Source organism: Oncorhynchus keta, chromosome 19 (assembly GCF_023373465.1).
Source record: "Oncorhynchus keta strain PuntledgeMale-10-30-2019 chromosome 19, Oket_V2, whole genome shotgun sequence".
NCBI lineage: Eukaryota > Metazoa > Chordata > Actinopteri > Salmoniformes > Salmonidae > Oncorhynchus > Oncorhynchus keta.
Genome location: NC_068439.1, coordinates 33,187,490 through 33,213,181, shown reverse-complemented (window position 1 = coordinate 33,213,181; position 25,692 = coordinate 33,187,490). Strand labels below are relative to the sequence as shown.

The 25,692-nt window shown below is 43.4% G+C and overlaps 1 protein-coding gene across 1 annotated transcript in view; it reads left to right on the top strand.

The window, feature by feature from the left end:
• Nucleotides 1-25,692, top strand: part of LOC118398090 (A-kinase anchor protein 9) — a 121,120-nt gene that overhangs the window by 22,465 nt on the left and 72,963 nt on the right. The window contains 12 exon segments of the mRNA XM_052470292.1: nt 364-423; nt 1,355-1,504; nt 2,438-2,593; nt 8,150-8,347; nt 8,638-11,544; nt 12,992-13,078; nt 14,614-14,749; nt 15,030-15,109; nt 15,591-15,720; nt 16,034-16,131; nt 23,712-23,823; nt 23,995-24,232. Coding sequence (XP_052326252.1) covers nt 364-423; nt 1,355-1,504; nt 2,438-2,593; nt 8,150-8,347; nt 8,638-11,544; nt 12,992-13,078; nt 14,614-14,749; nt 15,030-15,109; nt 15,591-15,720; nt 16,034-16,131; nt 23,712-23,823; nt 23,995-24,232 — 4,352 coding nt within the window.

Genomic DNA, 25,692 nt, shown 5'->3' with positions numbered 1-25,692 from the left:
AGGCCTGCCTTTTCCCAGGTTGCCTTTTGGAACAGACAATGTGACTTAGCTAGCTTGTTGCCAGACACTCAGCTCCCCAAGTCCCCGCCTGGCATTTATCTGAACTCGACAAGTCAAAGTAGTCCCGTCGCACCTCACCCCCTCCCCTCTTCTACAGAGCCGCCATTAAAAGCTTTGCCTGTGACACCGAGTATAACGGTTTGGAGAAGGCGCCAGTCAGTATTTTAAAGCCTGACATGGACGACAGAACCAAAATTCTAAATTGAATTATATCCTTCACTCTGTGCTCTGTACACCAGTGAACAGTGGGAAGCTGAACCATGAAATCTCCCTGCTTTACCAAACAGTATTGTGAATTAACAGGTGAATGGCTGCCTTGAGATGACCGAGAACCCAATGGAGACTTACAAGGAGTTTATCTGGGTACAGTACAACAATTAAATAGGCAACCAGCTACTGTCTTTTTTTTTTTTTACTGTAACACTTTTGCTCTGTCTCCACACTGCATTCTGACCTCCTAACCCTGAGAGTGTCCTCCGACTAACTCACTAACTAAGTTGCTTTTTTATTCTCTACTCCTGGAATCCTCAGTGTGCGCTTGTGAAGTGGTTTTGATTCAAGGCCAGGGACTACAGTGCAGCATTGTCCGTGGGCTGCAGCAGTCATACTTAAACTTTTACACCCCATTTTAACAGCAGAGATGGGGAGTATGGAATGGGGGCTGCTTGACATTTCAGATGTGTAAATTACTCTGGAAGTCAGACCATAAAGAGGAAAACAGAGGTAAGAAGAGAAGTAGAAAGAGGGATAGGAGGATGGAATGGTGAAGTGGCTAGAGAAGAGGGCGTTGGACAGGGATGCAAGAGCTGTTCATTTGTTCAAGGCACACGGGTAATCCTGCCATTTGCAGGCAGGAAGAGGGAGGGATGGAGGGAGAGAGAAAAGGGAGAAGGAGGGGACAGAGTCTGAGTGACAACAAATGCAGTGATTGACTGTTTCTGCTTGAGAGTAAAGAAGTAAAATCATTCTGAGGAAAAGAAAAGGGAGCGAGGTAGAAAAATGAAGAGTGTGATGGATTAAGCAAAGAGTAGTGAAGTACAGAGGTAAAGCGAAAGAGGGCACCATTATCAGCACCGTGCTCTTTAATGGCTGCCAGGTCTTTGGCAGTTTGATGTTGGCTAGTTAATTTCTACCATTCCCCTCAGTTCTGTGACGGCCTTGGATGCTAACTAATTGCTTTAGTGGTGGTTTTGTAGGTTAGCTAAATGCTAAGCTAGCTACCATTTCCCTCCATTCTGTGTCAGTTTTGGATGTTAGGTAATTGCTAATCTAGCCGCCCCCCCCCCCACGACAGGAGGAAGTGGGCTCTGTTCAGCAGGAGGCGAGGGGTGGAAGTGTACAGGTCATGGAGGAAGAGCTGGCTGCCAAGACTCTGGCGGTAGAGGAGCTGAGCCGAGAGCTGGAGGAATTTAGAGTGGCTTTCGGCTCAGAGGGGGTACAACAGGTAATATGCACTCTGTGTATGTATGAAGGAATTAAGATTGGTAGTTAGAAAGTAGTAGATAACCTGCTTCACCTGTCATCTGCAACTGTTCATGAAACATTAAACATTGGTTGTAGTGTGTGTTTGAGTCTTAATTCATCAACCAGATTGCATAAGGGGTTTGCCTTGCTGAGCCCACACTAAGGGGCTGAACTTCATTTGAGGGTGCAGCTCTCATATTGATAATAATTTTGCTACCCAGCAGGAGTCACTGTTAAAAATTCATGTTACGATTTAATATTTCCTTTTTTCACTTCTGTGGTTCTCTATTTCAATCATTTGTATAGTTTTGTAGTTTAGGCCTACTTATTTTTGTTCTTATCTGTCAAGGAACCTATTTCTAAGCATTTATATACTGATATTCAGATTACTACTTAAATATATGAGATTTCTGAGAAGATCAAGTGAATTGTCAAACACTCGGAACAAGTACATAAACTATTCTTGTTATTTCCCTTTTCAATGGAATGCATCCCTTTTGTTGTTTGGTTTAAAAACATTGATTGGTGGTTGTATTACCATCCATACTCCTTTAAATGGGGCGCTACGGTAGCCTAGTGGTTAGAGCGTTGCAAGTTCCAATCCCCGAGCTGACAAGGTACAAATCTGTCGTTCTGCCCCTGAACAGGCAGTTAACCCACTGTTCCTAGGCCGTCATTGAAAGTAAGAAATTGTTCTTAACTGACTTGCCTAGTTAAATAAAGGTAAAATAAAATACAAAAATCACCTCTACCCTTAAATATCACAACTTGCTACTTCTGTTTTTGAGACCACATTTTGTCTTTATCAAGTCAAGCCAGTGTACTGTTTTCTTTGTCATACGAAAGTGTGACTTGTGAATCACTGATGTTTATTATGCAATGTATACACACTGCACTTCTTTTTCTCCTCCAGCTGCAGGACTTCAAGGCTGCCTTAAAGCAGCGAGACGGCATCATCACCCAACTCACAGCCAATCTGCAGCAGTCTCGCAAAGAGAAGGATGAGGTCATGAGGGAGTTCTTGGAGATGACTGAGCAGAGCCAGAAACTGCACATTCAGTTCCAGCAGGTAAGACATTATTGTCTAATCTATACACTACACTACACTATACCATATTATCCCACCCTAGTCTATAATACAAGAAGAAAACACTACCGTTCAAAAGTTTGGGGTCACTTAGAAGTAAAAGCAATTTTTTTTGTCCATTTAAAATAACATCAAATTGATCAGAAATACAGTGTAGACGCTATTGTTGTAAATGACTATTGTAGCTGGAAACGTCAGAAAAAATAAAAAAAAGGAATATCTACATAGGCGTACCAAGGCCCATATCAGCAACCCCTCCTGTGTTCCAATGGCACGTTGTTAGCTAATCGAAGTTGATCATTTTAAAAGGCAAATTGATCATTAGAAAACCCTTTTGCAATTATGTTAGCACAGCTGAAAACTGTTGTCCTGATTAACGAAGCAATAAAATTGGCCTTTAGACTAGTTCGATTACAGTGGGTTCGATTACAGGCTCAAAATGTCCAGAAACAAAGCACTTTCTTTTGAAACTCTCAGTCTATTCTTGTTCTGAGAATGAAGGCTATTCCATGTGAGAAATTGCCAAGAAACTGAAGATCTCAGAAAAAGCTGTGTAATACTCCCTTCCCAGAACAGCACAAACTGTCCCTAACCAGAATAGAAATAGGAGTGGGAGGCCCTGGTGCACAACTGAGCAAGAGGACAAGTACATTAGAGTCTAGTTTGAGAAACCGATGGCTCAAGTCGTCAACTGTCAGCTTCATTAAATGGTACCTGCAAAACACCAGTCTCAATGTCAACAGTGAAGATGCGACTCTAGGATGCTGGCCTTCTAGGCAGAGTTCCTCTGTCCAGTGTCAGTGTTATTTTGCCAATCTTAACATTTTATTTTTATTGACCAGTCTGATATGGCTTTTCTTTGCAACTCTGCCTAGATGGCCAGCATCTCGGAGTCGCCTCTTCACTGTTGATGTTGAGACAAGTGCTTTGTAGGTACTAATTCATGAAGCTGCCATTTGAGGACCTGAGGCGTCTGTTTCTCAAACTAGACACTGTTTTCTAATGATCAATTAGCCTTTTAAAATTAGAAACTTGGATTAGCTAACACAACGTGCCATTGGAACACACGAGTGATGGTTGTTGATAATGGGCATCTGTACGTAGGTATTCCAAAGAAAATCTGCTGTTTCCACCTACGATAGTCATTTACAACATTAACAATGTCTACACTGTATTTCTGATCAATTTGATGTTATTTTAATGGACAAAAAATGTGCTTTTCTTTAAAAAACAAGGACATTTCTAAGTGACCCCAAACGTGTGTGTGTGTGTGTGTGTGTGTGTGTGTGTGTAAACTCAGCAAAAAAAGAAACTGTCAACTTAACATGTATAAATATTTGTATGACTATAAGATTCAACAACTGAGACATAAACTGAACAAGTTCCACAGACATGTGACTAACAGAAATGGAATAATGTGTCCCTGAGCAAAGGGGGGGGAGCAAAAGTAGTAGTTGAGATCCCGGCTCTTCGCTGGCCATGGCAGAACACTGACATTCCTGTCTTGCAGGAAATCATGCACAGAACGAGCAGTATGGCTGGTGGCATTGTCATGCTGGAGGGTCATGTCAGGATGAGATGAGTGTTGAGATTGCCTGCAATGACAACAAGCGCAGTTCGATGATGCTGTGACACACCGCCCCAAACCATGACGGACCCTCCACCTTCAAAAAGGTCTCACTCCAGAGTACAGGCCTCGGTGTAACGCTCATTCCTTCGATGATATAAGCGAATCTGACCATCAGCCCTGGTGAGACAAAACTGCGACTCGTCAGTGAAGAGCACTTTTTTGCCAGTCCTGTATGGTCCAGCGACGGTGGGTTTGTGCCCATAGGCGGCGTTGTTGCCGGTGAAGTCTGGTGAGGACCTTTCTTTCAACCGGGCTACAAGCCCTCAGTCCAGCCTCTCTCAGCCTATTGTGGACAGTCTGAGCACTGATGGAGGGATTGCGCGTTCCTGGTGTAACTCAGGCAGTTGTTTTTTACAATCCTGTACCTGTCCCACAGATGTGATGTGCGGATGTACCAATCCTGTGCAGGAACTGTTACACGTGGTCTGCCACTGCGAGGACGATCAGCTGTCCGTCCTGTCTCCCTGTAGCGTTGTCTTAGGCGTGTCACAGTACGGACATTGCAATGTATCGCCCTGGTCACATCTGCAGTCCTCATGCCTCCTTGCAGCATGCCTAAGGCACGTTCACGCATTTTTGTTGTGTTTTTCAGAGTCAGTAGAAAGGCCTCTTTAGTGTCCTAAGTTTTCATAACCGTGACCTTAATTGCCTACCGTCTGCAAACTGTTAGTGTCTTAACCATTCCACAGGTGCATGTTCATAAATTGTTTATGGTACATTGAACAAGCATGGGAAACAGTGTTCAAACCCTTTACAATGAAGATCTGTGAAGTTATTTTGATTTCTACAAATTATCTTTGAAAGACCGGGTCCTGAAAAAGGGACGTTTTTTTGTTGTTGCTGAGTTTATGTATGTAAATGTGACTTACCACCCGGATTTGGTCTTACGTAACAAAATTTGAAAAAGTGCTTTTTACATTGGATAAAAGTAGAGCCACAAAATGGTATATTGTACACGGCAGTTTTGAGGTGGGTTTGTGCCCATAGGCGACATTGTTGCCGGTGATGTCTGGTGAGGACCTGCCTTACAACAGGCCTACAAGCCTTCAGTCCAGCCTCTCTCAGCCTATTGTACTCTAAGTACTCCAAAGTAATTCTGCTTTGAAAGTTGATGATAAACTCACTTTTGAGAAAATTACCTTTGAATGTTTTGGTATCTAGTGAAGAGCTCTTTGTCTACTCCCATTCAGCATTGTTCACACTGTCTTAAGCTTTTGCCCCACCCATCTCGTTTTGCTCTCGGTGCGTTCAGAGCACGCACTTGATGCTCTGGCCGATGATTTGTTTACCTCCTGGGTAACATGGCAACAGTCTAACGAGCTTTGATGGCAACAATTTCATTTATCTTTTTTGCTGAATTTTACTGACACCGGCCATATTCAACGGGTGTTGTACACTTTAGCTTAAGACATGTATCTAGCTCGCTAGCTAGGTTAACAAGAACCTAGCTAGGTAAACGACGTGTAAGATCACACATATCACGTAACGTTAGCTAACGCGCCAGCCAGATAATGTTAGCTAGTTAAACAACAATGAACACAGTGCCAAATCATGTCCTTACTACCCTGCATGAATCTGCTGGGAGCTAACCAACCAGATTCAATGCTAGCTAGCTAACATTGGGCTCTAACTAGCAAAGCAAATGGTTCTGGGATACGAATAGTACAAATAACTTTAGCTAGGGAGCCAGCCAGCTAACATTAGTACAACATCTCTTTAGCTATCATAAATCTAATTCCACTGAATTCGAAACTCGGTCCTCCAGAAAGTGGAGAGAAACACTTATGCAGCTCCACTACGCGATCAGTTTTTTTATTTAAAAAGCAGCGTTTGACAGGATTACCATCAGACTGACCGGCTCAAATAGACGGAAGCAGTCTATATGGCAAACCAATCCTCTCTCCTCGGCTTGTCCAGCCCACTCATTATCCAGCCCATCCATCAGTGGGAAGGTTGCTGTCTGTTTCTGTGGCTTAACCAACAAGGTTGGTAATTTAACAATTTTATTCGTATTTACAGTTTTCATACAGGTTTGTAATTAAGGCACATGAAAGTTCACATTTTCACCCAAAAATGCAGTTAAAGTTAAGTTAGAATTGCTCACCTGTGAAGTCGGGAATTGCGACATGTGACCCGTTTCAGGAAACTAGACATATGTACAGTACCAGTCCATAGTTTGGACACACCTACTCATTCCAGGGTTTTTCAATATTTTACTATTTTCTACATTGTAGAATAATAGTGAAGACTTAAAACTAGGAAATAACACATGGAATCATGTAGTAACCAAAAAAGTGTTAAACAAATCTAAATATATTGTTTCGCCACCCTTTGCCTTGATGATAGCTTTGCATACTCTTGACATTCTCTCAACCAGCTTCATGAGTTAGTCACCTGGAATGCATTTAAATTAACAGATGTGCCTTGTTAAAAGATAATTTGTGGATTGTCTTGACTTAATGTTTTTGAGCCAATCAGTTGTGTTGTGACAATGCAGGGGTGGTGTACAGAAGATAGAAAAAAAACAAGTCCATATTATGGCAAGAACAGCTCAAATAAGCAAAGAGAAACGACAGTCCATCATTACTTTAAGACATGAAGGTCATGCGTAAAATTTCCGGAACTTTGAAAGATTCTTCAAGTGCTTGCAAGAAGCAAAAACCATCAAACACTATGATGAAACTGGCTCTCATGAGGACCGCCACAGGACAGGGAGACCCAGAGTTATCTCTGCTGCAGAGGATACGTTCATGAGTGTTAACTGTACCTCAGATTGCAGCCCAAATAAATGCTTCACAGAGTTCAAGTAACAGACACATCAACACCAACTGTTCAGAGGAAACTGCGTGAATCAGGCCATCATCGCGAAATTGCTGCAAAGAAACCACTACTAAAGGACACCAATAAGAAGATACTTTCTTGGGCCAAGAAACACGAGCAATGGACATTAGACCGGTGGAAATCTGTCCTTTTGGTCTGATGAGTCCAAATTTTAGATTTTTTTCCAACCCATGACTTTGTGAGATGTAAAGTAGGTGAACGGATGATCTCCGCATGTATGGTCCCCACCGTGATGCACGGAGGAGTTGTGATGGTGTGGGGTTGCTTAGCTGGTGACGCTGTCAGTGATTTATTTCAAATTCAAGGCACACTTAACCAGCATGGCTACCACAGCATTCTGCAGCGATATGCCATCCCATCTGGTTTGTGCTTAGTCCCACTATCATTTGTTTTTCAACAGGACAATCACCCAACACACCTCCAGGCTATGTAAGGGCTATTCAACCAAGAAGGAGAGTGATGGAGTGCTGCATCAGATGACCTGGCCTCCACAATCACCCAACCGCAACCCAATTGAGATGGTTTGGGATGAGTTGGACCATGGAGTGAAGGAAAAGCAGCCAACAAGTACTCAGCATATGTGGAAAAGCATTCCTAATGAAGGGGCTCCCGAGTAGCGGTCTATGCAGCGGTCTTAGGCACTGCATCTCAGTGCTAGAGGCGTCACTACAGCCCCCGGTTCGATTCCCGGCTGTATCACAACTGGCCGTGATTGGGAGAACCATCGGTCGTTTGCAAAATTTCGGTATCCTTCCCTGGTTTTCCAGAGAACCTTGTTGGAATATTCCTTTAAACAGTGGGGGGAAATCAGAATTCTGTGAATCCTCCAACTGGGATTTCTGGAAAACCGAGGAATTTGGGGAAAGTTACTGGAATTTTGCAATTCTAGGTTAGACATACCTGTGCTAGTCCTATGCGATCTTATTCTGTCTCAAGCTTTACCCTGCTCTATCAACATTTCATGGATTTTTATTACCCTTCTAATAATTATACAACAGATGTGGTGGTGGTATTGTTGTTTTCCCCAGTTTTCATGGGAAATGAACACCCTCTGGTTTGATTGACAGCTGCAGGCAGGCGAGACACTGAGGAACACCAGCCACAGCAGCACAGCACAGGACCTCCTGCAGTCCAAGCAGCAGCTTGTCCAATACCAGCAGCAGCTGGAGGAGATGGATGGCCAGGTCAGAGCGCAGCAAATGATGAGCAAGGAGCATCTGCTGCATGTCAGCCAGCTTCAGCACCGGCTCAACGAGGCTGAGATGGTGAGACGGCTGCGTATTTGCTGTTAGTCAATGTCTGTCATTCAGGTGAAAATGTCTTCTTGTATGAAATGTATTGATCTATTCAATGGATCTCTTTTAAAGGTGGTTGATTACAGGGTGCATTTTGAAATCTGATTACATTTCTTACTATTATTAGCTTATTACCTTACAAAAACATAATTTAGTTTAAGGGCTGTTTTGTAGAAGTTTTATTTATACCGTTTTAGTATGAGATTTGAATTATATTTGACATTTTACCTGTATGTCTAATTCTTACTTTTCCCTCACAGGTGGGACGAAGAACAGAAGAATCAATTGCACAAAGGTTAAATGAGAAAGACCTGCTGATTTCGGAACAAACTGCAATAATAACAGAACATGAGCGTACACTGACCATGCTCAAGGTGGAGCTTACACAGGTGGGAAGGATGACTGAGGAGACTTTTGCACAGAAGATGAACGAGAAAGAACTGCTGATTGCCGAGCAAGAGAGAGTCATGTCAGAACATGACTCCTCCCTCCACCAGCTAAAGGGTGAGTTGACGGCCTCTGAGAAATACTTAAACGGCCTCAACCAGCAAATGTCCTCAAAGGCTCAAGAGCTGGAGAGCTGTAAGAGGGACTTAGAGAGCACTAAGTGTGAGTTGGATAGCTGTAGGGTTGAGCTGGAGGGCAGTAAGGGTGAGTTGGATAGCTGTAGGGTTGAGCTGGAGAGCAGTAAGAGTGAGTTGAATAGCTATAAGGTTGAGCTGGAGAGCAGTAAGGGTGAGTTGGATAGCTGTAGGGTTGAGCTGGAGGGCAGTAAGGGTGAGTTGGATAGCTGTAGGGTTGAATTGGAGATCAGTAAGGGTGAGTGGGATAGCTGTAGGGATGAGTTAGAGTCATGCAGGTGCGAACTCTCAGCCTCTAGGCAGAAGGAGCGGATGTCCTCCAGTGAAATCCAGCAGCTAATGGGCACTGTGGAAGATCTCCAGAAGCGATACCATCAGGGGAGCCTGTCAGAGAGCGACACCGTCCAGAGAATAGAGGAGGACTCAGCCCGCAGGCTGGAGCATCTTCGGGCAGAGCTAGATGAGATGTACGGTGAGCAGATCGTCCAGATGAAGCTGGAACTTCGCTTGCAGCACTCTGCGGCCCTGGAGCGGGTCACGGAGCAGCATCGCGAAGATCTAGCACTTCTAAGAGCTCAGCAACCCACGCCCAGTCCCGAGGTGGTGATCGAGCTTAAGGGCAAGATCGCAGAGCTTCAGCAGAGGCTCCTAGAGGCCCAGGCTCTCCATGAGAAGGCCAGACAGGAGCTGACCCAGGTGGCGCAGGAGAAGCTCAACTTTCAGGGTCAGGTGACTGACCTGCTCCAGGACCTCCGCTCAGCCCATGCCAAAATGGAGCAGGCCTCCCATAACTTTGCTGTCCATGAGCGTTGTCGGGGTGATCTGCAGCGCTTCCAGGAAACCATTGATGACCTGAAGGCCCAGCTAGCTGCCGCTGCAGAGTCAGCAGAAGAGATTGAGGCCAAGCACGAGTCGGAGACAACCAACTACAAGATCAAACTGGAGATGATGGAGCGTGAAAAGGATGCAGTGCTGGACCGCATGGCAGAGTCACAGGAGTCGGAACTGGAGAGGCTGAGGACACAGCTCCTCTTCAGCCACGAGGAGGAGCTCATTCTCCTTCGGGAGGACCTCCAGAGGGAAAGCCATCTCAATGCTGAGAACCTCCTCAACGAGGCATCCATTCGGCACGGCCGAGCCCTGGAGAAACTGCGGAATGGTTACGAGGTCAAGCGGGACGAGCTGTTACACCAAATTGTTACACTGAAAGACGACCTAAAGATGGCACTGCACAGCTCAAAAGCCGAAGAGCTGGTGGCGCAACTCAAGGAACTTCAGTTGGAGGTTGAGGAACTGCGAAAGCGTGGAGAAGAAAGTGTCAGAAAGGAAAGGGAAATCCAAATGCTGTTGAAAAAAAATGAGTTGCTAGAAAAGGAGTCCAAGGAGAGAGAAAAGAGCTGGGACAACAAATGGAGGGGGCAGGAGTCAGAAAATAGGATTTTGATGGAAACCAACAACACCATGAAAGAGGAAGTGGAGTCCAAGACGAAAAAATGTATATCTCTCACCACAGAAAATGAACAAAAGCAGCGACAAGTGGTAGAGTTGCAAGAGGGGATTGAAAAGCAAAGGAACACTTTCTCTTTTGCCGAAAAGAACTATCAGGAGCTCACGGAGGAGTATACGTGCCTTGTTGAGGTAAAGGCGCAGTTGGAAGAGAGGATTCTCAAGGAGACACTTGTGTTTGAGTCTCAACTTGCCAGCCTTCAGTCGCAGATTCAGGAGCTGAGGGAGAGCAAGGAAAATATCCAAATGGAGGACAACGGCGGTGCTTCGATAGAGAAAGACACTACTGAGCTGATGGAGAAGCTGAAGGTATCTCTGACAGAAAAGGAGGAACTCGCAGTGAGGCTGTCCGAAGTTACCGAGCAGCTGACTGTTACAGAAGGCGAATTGGATGAGCTGGAAGGAGAGCTCAGTCAGGTCAAGAGGGAAAACAAAGAGGTCATTGCCCAAAACGAAAACCTTGAGGAAGAGCTCAAAAGAGAGCGGGAGACTCTGAAGGAGAGAAAGGGAGAGATGGAACTGCAGAGAGAGGAGGGAGGGAGAGCTGCTCTGAGCCAATCACATCTCCAACAGAGAGAGCAGCCTGTTCAGTCTGCAGTCCTAGCTTGCTCCATCAAGGATCATCATCTCCAGATTAAATCTCTCCAAGGGGAGGTAGAGGTGCTCCGCTCCTCCTTACATGCTGCCGAAATAGAGCGAGATCGCCTCCGGCACACCCCGGAGGCTCGGCACCAGAGCCAAACACTCGCTCCGTCTACAGCCCCATCTCAGGTCTCGACTGTGGGGGAGGGACCTGTTGAGCATAGCTCCGCTGTAGAGCCTTCATCCTCTGGGTCAGACAGGCGCAAGACACAGCAGCGGCGAGGCAAGAAGAAACGCCAGAGCTCTGCCCAGTCCAAAGAGAAGAGAGAGAAGGAGGTGGTGGTGGAGAGAAACAAAGCTAGAGGTTCTACTGCTGCAGCAGAGTGGGAGTCGCGGGCTCAGATGGAGAGCCAGGTTCCGTCGAGTTCACAGCAGAGGACCGGGGAGGAGGACTCCAGCTTCGGGTACCACGGAGAGCGAGACGACATTGGGAAGCAGGTAGGCATTCACACGCAGCAGCTACTGCTGCAGTCCTCTTAGCTGGAATGGCCCCCACTACCGAAACGTTAAGTGCCTTGCTGAATTTCTGTCTTTATGTCTCTCTCGCAATCCCTGCCTTTTAATAAGTTTGATGAAACAATCTTTCTGATTGAACTGTTAATGTTTTATAGAGTTTTTTTCATTCGTTCAATCGTCACTATTGTTGAAATAACCAGGTTAACAGTTGATCACGTTCACAACCAGTACTACGCAACGATGTATCATTACTCCCTTGTTAAATCTTAGAATTGTTGATCGTTACTTGATACAGGTGAATGGTATCTGTATTCATACGCTGCGTAGACTGAACCGAAGGCTTATTTAAAAACCTGGCTGAGGTGAGGTTTGCCTGTTCTAGCACTGACGGGTTTCTTTCATTCAGCCTGTGACTCTAGTGATTGATAGGCTTGATTACAAAGCACCTGACAGATGCTGGCTCTCATAAGTACACCCTTAGGTAAGAAGAGGCTCAATATTTTGTCTGTGGTTGTCAGGCCACACATACCACTCATTGTAAAGCAGGAGAAGCTGAAGGGGGAGCGTCAATTGGTTCAATGCACAGAGAGTCTGGAGGAGAGCCTGTTGCATAAACACACAGAGTATTGACGCTCCACTCTATGTAACATTTTCAGATTGTTTAAATTATTACGCTGAAATCACCAAGCTTTACTCAAGCTGTTATGTAAGAATTAGATTCTGTGACAACTATTCTCTTCAAAGATTAAAAAGAGCATGAAAAGACATGACATGTACGTCGTTATCTTTCATCAATGTCTTTCTCTCGCTGAAGAACTTCTTTGCTTTTATGTAGAGAAATGTATACATTGTAGTTTCTTTCCGTCCTGCAGGGAGTAAGTGCTCGAAGGTGAGAAGCCATTTTATGTCACTGCCACTCATATGTGTCTCACCTGTGTTATACATGTCCAAGGCTTCACCTCAGTAGAGCATTGTCAAAGATGCACAGCATTTGTCCCTCATCTTGCATCAGTGCACCACATTATGTTCAATTTCTCTTACTGGGAAGGACCCCTTAATAGACTATACACAGTAGCATCTTCATGAGCATCTTCATAAGCAACATTTACATCTATTTATCAATGACTTTATAAAAACAACTTAATGGTGCTATTGCCTCTTGTTTTTGTTATCAGTACTGTGTGCAAGTGAAGTACACCATATTTGAGATGACATAGTATTCATTGATATTAATGAATCGCTAATAAAATATGTTGTGAAATGCTTCCAAAGCTGTCTCAATGTTTACAGTGTAGCCTTCTCAGTAAGCGCTTCATTGTGTTATATGCCATACGTGTTGTCGCCAGACCTCATCAACACTGTTAACATGTGTTTTATATTCACATGTTTAAACTCTTGTTACAATGGCGACCTCTTCTCCTCTTTTCAGCGGAAGAGAGTAGATGGGATGGAGTGTCGGGCGGACCATGTAGCGAAGCGAGAGGAGGACGAAAGGGACAACGAGACCATAGAGCATGTAAATGTCACCTGAGCTCACATCCGCCTGTGCTTTTAGCTCCGGCCTGAGTGGCTGCCTTTGATCCATCAGAGAGTAGTACAGCGGGTTGGGAAGGTCAATCAATAGGTGGCAAAGCTTCATAGAGAAACTATGGGCACCCAGTAGTAAGACTGTGATGAAAGGCAAAGCTTTTCTTTTGACACCGATATTTATTTTCAAGAGTCATATGCTTGGTTGTTATTGTGTCAGCAAGTGTTGTACTACCCAGACTGTGCTAATAATCAGTGTGAAATAACCAAAGTAAGAACTATGAATTTGTTTAGGAAGTTGCAGTATGCAATTATTCAATCTGTTTCATAGCAGTATTTGCTAAAGAACAGGATCATATTCTACATAGCTACATGCATGAGGCTACCAGGCATGTGCTTGACATCAATTTTATCAATTTGATGTCCTACTGTAATATTTATAGTATAGCGCTTAAATTGGTTGGATCAATTCTTGTCTTACAAAGCACTATGAAAACAACAGTGTTGCCAACCAGCACAAAAACACTGTGCACAGCAAAATGCACTGTCATCAAAATAAAATAAAATCACAATTTCACGCTAGTGTAGCTGCAACACATCTGCATTTACACATCCGCATTTACACATCCATCCACATCCACAAACCCTTGCCAGCTCCCCATTGTATTGTTGGCTGAAGAATGGATAATAGCTTGCCCCTCATTTGTTGTGCTAAAGCCCAGGTGCTCCCCCCTGTCTCGCGTATAAAATCTGAATCAGGGAAACAGGCATTCTCATTCAAACAAGGTGCTGGATGGACTGTCCATTTGGAATGTTTGTTTAAAGGTTGTCACGAACCGGCATGAAGTTCGTAACAAAAAGGGAGACAACAAAAGGAATAACAAAATATATTTATTAACTGATGTAAACTAAATACAATTAGCAATGGTGTGTGAGTGTTTGCATGCATAAATGTGATAATGAGGGGTGTTAAAAGGTGCCAAAGCAAACAAACAAAATTGCCACAAAAATGCCACAACCAACCTCTATCATTGTGTCTGCATGGAGAGAGTCTCCTCAATAATTGAGGAAGAGGTGTATTTATCACGGGATACACCCGAGCCCAGGTGTGTCCCATTTCACTGACGACCCTCCTAGCTCTGCCCACCGACATCCTATTAAGGAAAACGAGAGCAAAGAGAGAATTCGGCAGACAGAGTGGGATGGTGGTCACAAGGTACACTCAGCAATATGGCATCATACACAGCGGGCCGACTTCCTGCTTACAGATATCAACAACAACAGGCATGCCTACATTTGGAGAGGCCAATATTGGTTGACAATTGTGTTACCTCTATAATGTCATATTGCTGAAAAATACCTTAAATTCATTGTGTGTAAGTTGCAACAAGTACATATAATCCTGTGGAATTGTGTCCTACTCCTGAAACAGTTTATATTGTGCCACAGTAGGTAGACTGAGTGAGTGTATACATTCTGGTGTATCTAATTTTATGCTCTCTCCACTCTTGTCTATTTGTGAAGGTGGAGTGCAGGCTGCAGCTGGAGGCCCAGCGGATCAGCCTGTCTCAGATACACGCTGCGCAGCTGGAGCTGCTCCAGGAGCAGACAGACGCCCGTGCCTGCATACTTGAGCTGGGCCGCCTCAAAGAACCAAGGGGTACGGGCGTGTGTGTTTCACTGTGTGTGCGCACATGCATTTTTCATTGTGTGTGTGTATCTGGGGTTATGGAGCTCGACGGGCCACATTGAAGTTTATTTTAATCTATCATTCATGACTTAAACCATGCTACAAACTGTAGATAGAAAACAGGACACTGACTCACACACAAGTTATTCAGTCACTTTTGCTTTCATCTTATTTTAGTAATTGAATTATGGTGTACTATTTATGCTCAATATAAGACAATAATACTGTATGCTTTTGTCGTTTTTCTCAGACTTCACAGATGATCCCAAAAGCTCCAAGTACCAGAATGTGGTGCAAATTGTGTCTGAAGAATGCAATCAGCTCATCCTGGTAGTTAACATTAATTACACACACGCATGTGTTATGTTCTTCTATCCTTGTGGGAACCTAATTTCCAGAAAATAATTTTCCCTAACCTGTAAACCTAACTCCTAAATCTAAACCTTACCATAACCACTAATCCCTTACGCTAATTCTAACCGGAACTGTAATTGTAACTCTAAACTTAAAATAGCCTTTGTCCTGATGGGGACGTGGGAAATGTCTGCACAGCGGAGAATTTTCCTGGTTTTACTATCCTTATGGGGACCTTTGGTAATTTTATGTCCCCACAAGGATAAGACACACAGAGCAAACCTAATAAACCAGGTATTGGTTTGTGTTCCTTTGCATTGTCAATTACTTCTCGATTTCTGAGAATGTTATTTGACCTAATTATTTCAGGTTTGGACATTGATTATTACCACACGAGTGCATCAAATATTCACTGAGACATCGATGTTTGAGAGCTATTTTGCCGTTCTCTTCACAGTCCTTTGCTAAACTTTTCGGGGAGGAATTATTGAAGTATCTCCACCCCACTGATGTTGAGGACTGGACGATTCATTCATGTGAAAAGGAAGAAACCAGGGATCCCAGTGCTGTTTTACAGGATGCAAAAGGTGCTGAATTGGTTGGGATGTCTACCCGAATGATAACAATGCTACATAAACATGCAGCCTATGAGATGAGTCGCTGACTAACGGAAAAGTCCAAATAAATAAGTCACCAAACGATTTTGACTGTGGCATGATAAAATTACAAATTAGTATATATTGTATTTTCCCCCAGTTTTCATTTGCATACATACATCAAATAAAGCTACATGAATGATAAATGAAATATCTTTTAGTAATTAAGATACAAATACAGTACCTGAGAATAACTGCATGAGGACATATTTGTAATGGGCATTTCTTCTGTCTCGTTCAATAGAAATGTGTAGAGACCTTCAGCAGGTGAAGGAAAGGATTGAACAGGAGCATGGTCGTCTACTACAGCTCCAGTCCTTACTGAAGGCAGATGGCAATACGGTGTGTGTAAAACTGTTGATTTTAGTTAACATTTTGTGAGGTTTAGGCTCAATTTATGCATTGGTGGGAAAAAAACATGAAACGTCATTGATTGGTTGTGTTTAGACGTTACAACACCAACCTCTTGTCAGGGTTTGACATATAATCACAGTGTTATGACTGGGATGAAAGCAACAATGGTTTGATTATTGTACAGTAATTGCTAGGACACTAGCACTTAGCTTTTTAACTTCTAACTGTGCTTGTTAATAATGTTATGATGGATGATAATGCCTTAAAAGTATTCACACCCGTTTTGTTGGGTTGCAAGGTGGGATTAACATGGATTTATTGTCAACGATCAACACAAATCACATCTCAAATTGGAAGAAAATGTTTAACATGTATTTATTGAGATATATATATAACACACATGCAGTTGAAGTCGGATGTTTACATACACTTAGGTTGGAGTCATTAAAATTCATTTTTTCAACCACTCCACAAATTTCTTGTTAACAACCTATATAGTTTTGGCAAGTCGGTTAGGACGTCTACTTTGTGCATGACACAAGTTATTTTTCCAACAATTATTTACAGACAGATTATTTCACTTATAATTCACTCTATCACAATTCCAGTGGGTCAGAAGTTTACATACACTAAGTTGACTGTGCCTTTAAACAGCTTGGAAAATTCCAGAAAAGATGTCATGGCTTTAGAAGCTTCTGATAGGCTAATTGACATAATTTGCGTCAATTGGAGGTGTACCTGTGGATGTATTTCAAGGCCAAACTTCAAACTCAGTGCCTCTTTGCTTGACATGACGGGACAATCAAAAGAAATCAGCCAAGACCTTAGGGGGAAAAAATTGTAGACCTCCACTAGTTTGGTTCATCCTTGGGAGCAATTTCCAAATGCCTGAAGGTACCATGTTCATCTGTACAAACAGCACACAGTATAAACACCATGGACCACGCAGCCGTCATACCGCTCAGGAAGGAGACGCATTCTGTTTCCTAGAGATGAACGTACTTTGGTGCAAAAAGTGCAAATCAATCCCAGTACAACAGCGTGCTATTAACCTTGTTAAGATGCTGGAGGAAACAGGTAAAAAAGTATCTATATCCACATAACCTGAAAGGCCGCTCAGCAAGGAAGAAGCCACTGCTCCAAAACCGCCATAAAAAAGCCAGACTACGGTTTACAACTGCACATGGGGACAAAGACTGTACCTTTTGGAGAAATATCCTCTGGTCTTATGAAACAAAAATATTACTTTTTGGCCATAATGACCATTGTCATGTTTGGAGGAAAAAGAGGGCGGCTTGCAAGCCGAAGAACACCATCCCAACCGCGAAGCACGGGGGTGGCAGCATCATGTTGTGGGGGTGCTTTGCTGCAGGAGGGACTGGTGCATTTGACAAAATAGCTGGCCTCATGAGGGAGGAAAATTATATGGATATATTGAAGCAACATCTCAAGACATCAGTCAGGAAGTTGAAGCTTGGTCGCAAATGGGTCTTCCAAATGGACAATGACCCCAAGCATACTTCCAAAGTTGTGGTAAAATGGGTTAAGGACTACAAAGTCAAATCAAATAAAATGTTATTTGTCACATACACATGGTTAGCAGATGTTAATGCGAGTATAGCGAAATGCTTGTGCTTCTAGTTCCGACAATGCAGTAATAACCAACAAGTAATCTAACTAACAATTCCAAAACTACTGTCTTATACACAGTGTAAGGGGATAAAGAATATGTACATAAAGATATATGAATTAGTGATGGTACAGAGCAGCATAGGCAAGATACAGTAGATGGTATCGAGTACAGTATATACATATGAGATGAGTATGTAAACAAAGTGGCATAGTTAAAGTGGGTAGTGATACATGTATTACATAAGGATGCAGTCGATGATATAGAGTACAGTATATACGTATGCATATGAGATGAATAATGTAGGGTATGTAACATTATATTAGGTAGCATTGTTTAAAGTGGCTAGTGATATATTTTACATCATTTCCCATCAATTCCCATTATTACAGTGGCTGGAGTTGAGTCAGTGTCAGTGTGTTGGCAGCAGCCACTCAATGTTAGTGGTGGCTGTTTAACAGTCTGATGGCCTTGAGATAGAAGCTGTCTCTCGGTCCCAGCTTTGATGCACCTGTACTGACCTCGCTTTCTGGATGATAGCGGGGTGAACAGGCAGTGGCTCGGTGGTTGTTGTCCTTGATGATCTTTATGGCCTTCCTGTAACATCGGGTGGTGTAGGTGTCCTGGAGGGCAGGTAGTTTGCCCCCGGTGATGCGTTGTGCAGACCTCACTACCCTCTGGAGAGCCTTACGGTTGTGGGCGGAGCAGTTGCCGTACCAGGCGATGATACAGCCCGCCAGGATGCTCTCGATTGTGCATCTGTAGAAGTTTGTGTGCTTTTGGTGACAAGCTGAATTTTTCAGCCTCCTGAGGTTGAAGAGGCGCTGCTGCACCTTCTTCACGATGCTGTCTGTGTGAGTGGACCAATTCAGTTTGTCTGTGATGTGTATGCCGAGGAACTTAAAACTTATACTACCCTCTCCACTACTGTTCCATCGTTGTGGATAGGGGGGTGTTCCCTCTGCTGTTTCCTGAAGTCCACAATCATCTCCTTAGTTTTGTTGACGTTGAGTGTGAGATTATTTTCCTGACTCCACACTCCGAGGGCCCTCACCTCCTCCCTGTAGGCCGTCTTGTCGTTGTTTGTAATCAAGCCTACCACTGTTGTGTCGTCCGCAAACTTGATGATTGAGTTGGAGGCGTGCGTGGTCACGCAGTCGTGGGTGAACAGGGAGTACAGGAGAGGGCTCAGAACGCACCCTTGTGGGGCCCCAGTGTTGAGGATCAGCGGGGTGGAGATGTTGTTGCCTACCCTCACCACCTGGGGGCGGCCCGTCAGGAAGTCCAGTACCCATTTGCACAGGGCGGGGTCGAGACCCAGGGTCTCTATGGTGTTGAATGCCGAGCTGTAGTCGATGAAAAGCATTCTCACATAGGTATTCCTCTTGTCCAGATGGGTTAGGGCAGTGTGCAGTGTGGTTGAGATTGCATCGTCTGTGGACCTATTTGGGCGGTAAGCAAATTGGAGTGGGTCTAGGGTGTCAGATAGGGTGGAGGTGATATGGTCCTTGACTAGTCTCTCAAAGCACTTCATGATGACGGAAGTGAGTGCTACGGGCGGTAGTCGTTCAGCCTTAGCTTTCTTGGGAACAGGAACAATGGTGGCCCTCTTGAAGCATGTGGAAACAGCAGACTGGTATAGGGATTGATTGAATATGTCTGTAAACACACCGGCCAGCTGGTCTGCGCATGCTTTCAGGGCGAGGCTGGGGATGCCGTCTGAGCCTGCAGCCTTGCGAGGGTTAACACGTTTAAATGTTTTACTCACATCGGCTGCAGTGAAGGAGAGACCGCATGTTTTCGTTGCAGGCCGTGTCAGTGGCACTGTATTGTCCTCAAAGCGGGCAAAAAAGTTATTTAGTCTGCCTGGGAGCAAGACATCCTGGTCCGTAACTGGGCTGGTTTTCTTCTTGTAGTCCGTGATTGACTGTAGACCCTGCCACATGCCTCTTGTGTCTGAGCCGTTGAATTGAGATTCTACTTTGTCTCTATACTGACGCTTAGCTTCTTTGATAGCCTTGCGGAGGGAATAGCTGCACTGTTTGTATTCGGTCATGTTCGCGCTTTCAGTTTCATGCGAATGCTTCCATCAATCCACGGTTTCTGGTTAGGGAATGTTTTAATCGTTGCTATAGGAACGACATCTTCAACGCACGTTCTAATGAACTTGCACACCGAATCAGCGTATTCGTCAATGTTGTTATCTGACGCAATACGAAACATATCCCAGTCCACGTGATGGAAGCAGTCTTGGAGTGTGGAATCAGCTTGGTCGGACCAGCGTTGGACAGACCTCAGCGTGGGAGCTTCTTGTTTTAGTTTCTGTCTGTAGGCAGGGATCAACAAAATGGAGTCGTGGTCAGCTTTTCCGAAAGGAGGGTGGGGCAGGGCCTTATATGTGTCGCGGAAGTTAGAGTAACAATGATCCAAGGTTTTTCCAGCCCTGGTTGCGCAATCGATATGCTGATACAATTTAGGGAGTCTTGTTTTCAGATTAGCCTTGTTAAAATCCCCAGGTACAATGAATGCAGCCTCAGGATGTATGGATTCCAGTTTGCAAAGAGTCAAATAAAGTTCGTTCAGAGCCATCGATGTGTCTGCTTGGGGGGGAATATATACGGCTGTGATTATAATCGAAGAGAATTCTCTTGGTAGATAATGCGGTCGACATTTGATTGTGAGGAATTCTAAATCAGGTGAACAGAAGGATTTGAGTTCCTGTATGTTTCTTTGATCACACCACGTCTCGTTAGCCATAAGGCATACGCCCCCGCCCCTCTTCTTACCAGAAAGATGTTTGTTTCTGTCGGCGCGATGCGTGGAGAAACCTGCTGGCTGCACCGCCTCCGATAGCGTCTCTCCAGTGAGCCATGTTTCCGTGAAGCAAAGAACGTTACAGTCTCTGATGTCCCTCTGGAATGCTACCCTTGCTCGGATTTCAGGGTATTGGAGTGGCCATCACAAAGCCCTGACCTCAAGCCTATAGAACATTTGTGGGCAGAACTGAAAAAGCATGTGCGAGCAAGAAGGCCTACCAATCTGACCGAAACGTTTGACCCAAGTTAAACAATTTAAAGGCAATGCTACCAAATTCTAATTGAGTTTATGTAAACTTCTGACACGCTGGGAATGTGATGAAATAAATAAAAGCTGAAATAAATAATTCTCTCTACTATTATTCTGACATTTCAAATTTAAAATAAAGTGGTGATCCTAACTGGCCTAAAACAGAGATTTTTTTACTAGGATTAATTGTGAAAACTAAGTTTAGTTGTATTGGGTTAAGGTGTATGTGAACTTCCGACTTCAACTGTGTGTGTGTGTATATCTATGTCCCTTTTTCTCCCCAATTTCGTGATATCCAATTGGTATTTAGTCTTTTCCCATCGCTGCAACTCCCGTATGGACTTGGGAGAGGTGAAGGTTGACAGCCATGCGTCCTCTGAAACATGACCCCTGCCAAGCCACACTGCTTTTTGACACACTGCCTGCTTAACCTGGAAGCCAGCCACACCAATGTGTCATAGGAAACTCCATACAACTGGCCGCTGAAGTCAGCGTTCATGCGCCTGGCCGCCACAAGGAGTCACTAGTGAGCGATGGGACAAGGACAACCCAGCCGGCCAAATCCTCCCCTAACCTGGATGATGCATTTGTAAAAAAAAAAAAAAAAATTTAAAAGTAAAAATAGATTTCAAATAAAAACACTAATGTATCTTGATTAGATAAGTATTTTAATACATGTTAGAATCACCTTTGATAGCGATTACAGCTGGGTTGGATTGTGCAACATTTGCCCATTCTTTTCATAGTTCTTCAAGATCTGTCAAATTGGTTGTTGATCATTGCTAGAAAACGATTTTCAGCTCTTTCCATAGCTTTTGAAATAGATTTAAGTCACAACTGTAACTAGGCCGCTATGGGTAAAATTCACTGTCTTTTTGGTAAGCAACTCCACTGTAGATATGGCCTTGTGTCCTGCTGAAAGGGGAATTCATCTCCAAGTGTCTGGCGGAGAGCAGACTGAACCAGCTTTTCCTCTAGGATTTTGCCTGTGCATTTCTTTTTTTTATCCAGAAAACCTCCTCAGTCCTTAACTATTAAAGCATACCCATAACATAATTCAGCCACCACTATGCTTGAAAATATGGAGAGAGATATTCAGTCATGTGTTGTATTGGATTTGCCCCAAATATAACACTTGTATTCAGGACAAAAAGTTAATTGCATTTCCAATTTGTTTTTTGCAGTATTACTGTACGTTTTGGAATATTTTTATTCTGTACAGACTTCCTTCTTTTCATTCATCACTGTCATTGAGGTTAGAATTGTGGAGTAACTACACTGAACAAAAATATAAACGAAACATGCAACAATTTCAAAGATTTTACTGAGTTAAAGTTCAAATAAGGAAATCCGTCAATTGAAATAAATAAATTTGGCCCTAATCTATGGATTTCACATGATTGGGAATACAGATATGCATCTGTTGGTCACAGATACCAGAAATCCTGTCAGTATCTGGTGTGACCACCATATGCTTCATGCAGCACAACACATATCCTTTGCGTAGAGTTGATCAGGTTGTTGATTGTGGCCTGTGGGATGTTGTCCAACTCCTCTTCAATGGCTGTGCGAAGTTGCTGGGTATTGGCAGGAACTGGAACACGCTGTGGTCCACGTTAATCCAGAGCATCCCAAACATGCTCAATGGGAGACATGTCTGCATTTTCAGGCCATGGAAGAACTGGGACATTTTCAGATTCCAGGAATTGTGTACAGATCCTTTTTTGCAACGTACAGTTTCATCAGCTGTCTTGGTGGCTGGTCTGCAGACGATCTCTTAGGTAAAGAAGCTGGGTGTGGAGTCCCTGGGCTGGCGTGGTTACACGTGGTCTGCGGTTGTGAGGCCGCTTGGATGTACTGCCAAATTCTCTGAAACAATGTTAGAGGTGGCTTATCGTAGAGAAATTAACATTAAATTCTCTGGCAACAGCTCCGGTGGACATTACAGTAGTCAGCATGCAAATTGCGCACACTGTCAACTTGAGACATCTGTGGCATTGTGTTGTGACAAAACTGCACATTCTAGTGGCCTTTTATTGTCCCCATCACAAGGTGCACCTGTGCAATGATCATGCTGTTCAATCAGCTTCTTCATATGCTACACCTGTCAGGTGGATGGATTATCTTGGCAAAGGAGAAATGCTCACTGTCAGAGATGTAAACAAATGTGTGCGAAATAAGCTTTTTGTGTTTATTGAACATTTCTGGGATTTTATTTCAGCTCATGAAACATGGGACCAACACGTCACATGTTTATTTTTGTTTAGTATACAATGTTGATCTAATTTTTCTTCTATCACAGCAATTAAACTCTTGCCTTAAACTACACCTGTAGCTTTGTAGTGACTGGGTGTATTGATACACCATCCAAAGTGTAATTTATAACTTGCATATTCAATGTTTATTTTTTTTTCTTTCTCTTTTTTTAACCTCCAGTAGTGCTTTTTTTTAAGGAATTAGAAAACCTCCCTGATCTTTGAGTTTGAATCTGTGTTTTAAATTCACTGCTTGATTCAGGGACCTTACAGATAATTGTATGTGTGGGGTACATTCACAAATCAAGTCTAAAACTATTATTGAACACAGACTGAGGCCATGCAACTTGTTAAGTCAATTTTTACTCCTGAATTTATTTTGGTTTGCCATAACATTTCAGCTTTTCATTTTTTATTAATTTGTAAAAAATTATAAAAAGAAAAAAACAATTCCACTTTGACGCTACGGAGTATTGTGTGTAGGACGGTGACAATTTCGATTTTGATTTTTGGGGGGGAAAGTCAAGGGGTGTGAATACTTCCAGAAGGCACTCTAGCTAATTGATTTTAATGATAACGCCAATGAACTCTGCTGTCAAACTACTTGTTATTCTTAGATTGAGGTGATACAGCTGGGGTACAATGATCTGAAGCGCAGCAGTCAGGAGGAGATCGCCAGCCTGCGCAAGATTATCGACAGCTCTATTACTTCCACACACGGCCTTGATGGTAAATCTTGATCACCCCAAAATGGTGCCGAATTATGTGGTGCCCATATTCTATACCATCTGCATTTGGAATGTCTGCAAGCCTCAATACCAAAATGAATGGGAAAGATAGAGCCCGTCTGCTTCCGTCGACATAGCCATGCTAATGCTTACACTATCTCTCTCTACCCAGATGGGAGGGAGCTGACCACTGCCTCGCCCTCCTCCCACACTGCTGAGGACGTCCAGAAGTTGAGGGCCGACGTCCAGCAGCAGCGGGCCCAGCTGGAGGAATGCCACAGACTGGAGGTGGAGCACCTTAGGGCCTACTACCAGCAGCATGCCAAAGAGACAGAGGAGCGCTACTCTACCGAACTCCTAGTGCTACAGCAGCACCTTGATGAGGTCACAGGCACTGAGGCCCAGTTCAGGTAATGGTGATAACTGATTTAGGTAGGCTAGTTGAGAACAAGTTCTCATTTACAAATGCGACCTGGCCAAGACAAAGCTGTACATAAATCACATGCATGAACTTCTCAGTGTTTATACTAGGCACTACTTCTGTCAAACTAATGGAATCAGTCATTTTCAATGGATGACGGATGCATTTTCTATCTGAATTTTTTCTACCATTGCATCTACCTGAACAAGCCCCTGGTATCTAGGTGGTATGTTAGACCCCTGCTCTGTTGTTCACTACATACTTTATTCTGAGGAAGCCATCATTGAAGATGTTTTTGGTGAGGAGTAGCTCGTCTAACCAATCAGAGTATCAAAGCCAATGACACATTTTCAAACCTCTTCTTTACCCACATGGGTTTTGGCTCTGGTCCAACCTATTGGTTTCTGGACCAATCAGATGGCCATGAATGTGCTCACATTCTGTGAATGGTCGGGGAGGTACACAGATCCAGACTCATTCCGGAGAAGAGACTGTCTGTGGGTGTGGCCGGAGCAAGGAATCTGAGTAGCCTCTCAAAAGATCACCATCGACCCTTTCACATTGCCCATAAACACAAATAATTGAGCTCAAACTAAATCCAACTTTATGGAATCCAAGTCAACATATGAATTGCTTAGTCCACGAACACCTCATGGGTATTACAGTATGTGTATTACAGTAACCTCTTCAAGGTTAGGAGAGTTTGTCACAAATTAAGCGGAGACCGTCACCAAAATCGAACAGGACAAATTTAGAGCAAGACCGTACAGTACCTGTATGTTGGTTTCTCCGTTCTGGTCCGCCCAGGCCGCAGGCGTGGTCAAGGATTGCAGGGTCCGGTATATGAATCGGGTTCTCTGTATGTCCAGGTCCAAACTAGAGGTCGACTGTTTATGATTTTTCAACGCCGATACCGATTGGAGGACCCCAAAAAAAGCCTATAACGATTAATCGGCCATTTTTTAAATAAAATTTAAAAAAATATATTTTGTTGCAATAATGACAATTACAACAATACTGAATGAACTCTTATTTTAACTTAATATAATACATAAATAAAATCAATTTATTCTAAAATAAATAATGTAACCTGTTTAATTTGGTTTAAATAATGCAAAAACACAGTGTTGGAGAAGAAAGTAAAAGTGCAATATGTGCCATGTAAAAAAAGCTAACGTTTAAGTTCCTTGCTCAGAACATTAGAACATATGAAAGCTGGTGGTTCCTTTTAACATGAGTCTTCAATATTTCCAGTTAAGAAGTTTTAGGTTGTAATTATTATAGGAATTATCAGACTTTCTCTCTATACCATTAATATTTCATATACCTTTGACTATTGGATGTTCTTATAGGCACTTTAGTATTGCCAGCCTAATCTCAGGAGTTGATAGACTTGAAGTAATAAACGCGATATGCTTCAAGCATTGCGAAGAGCTGCTGGCAAATGCA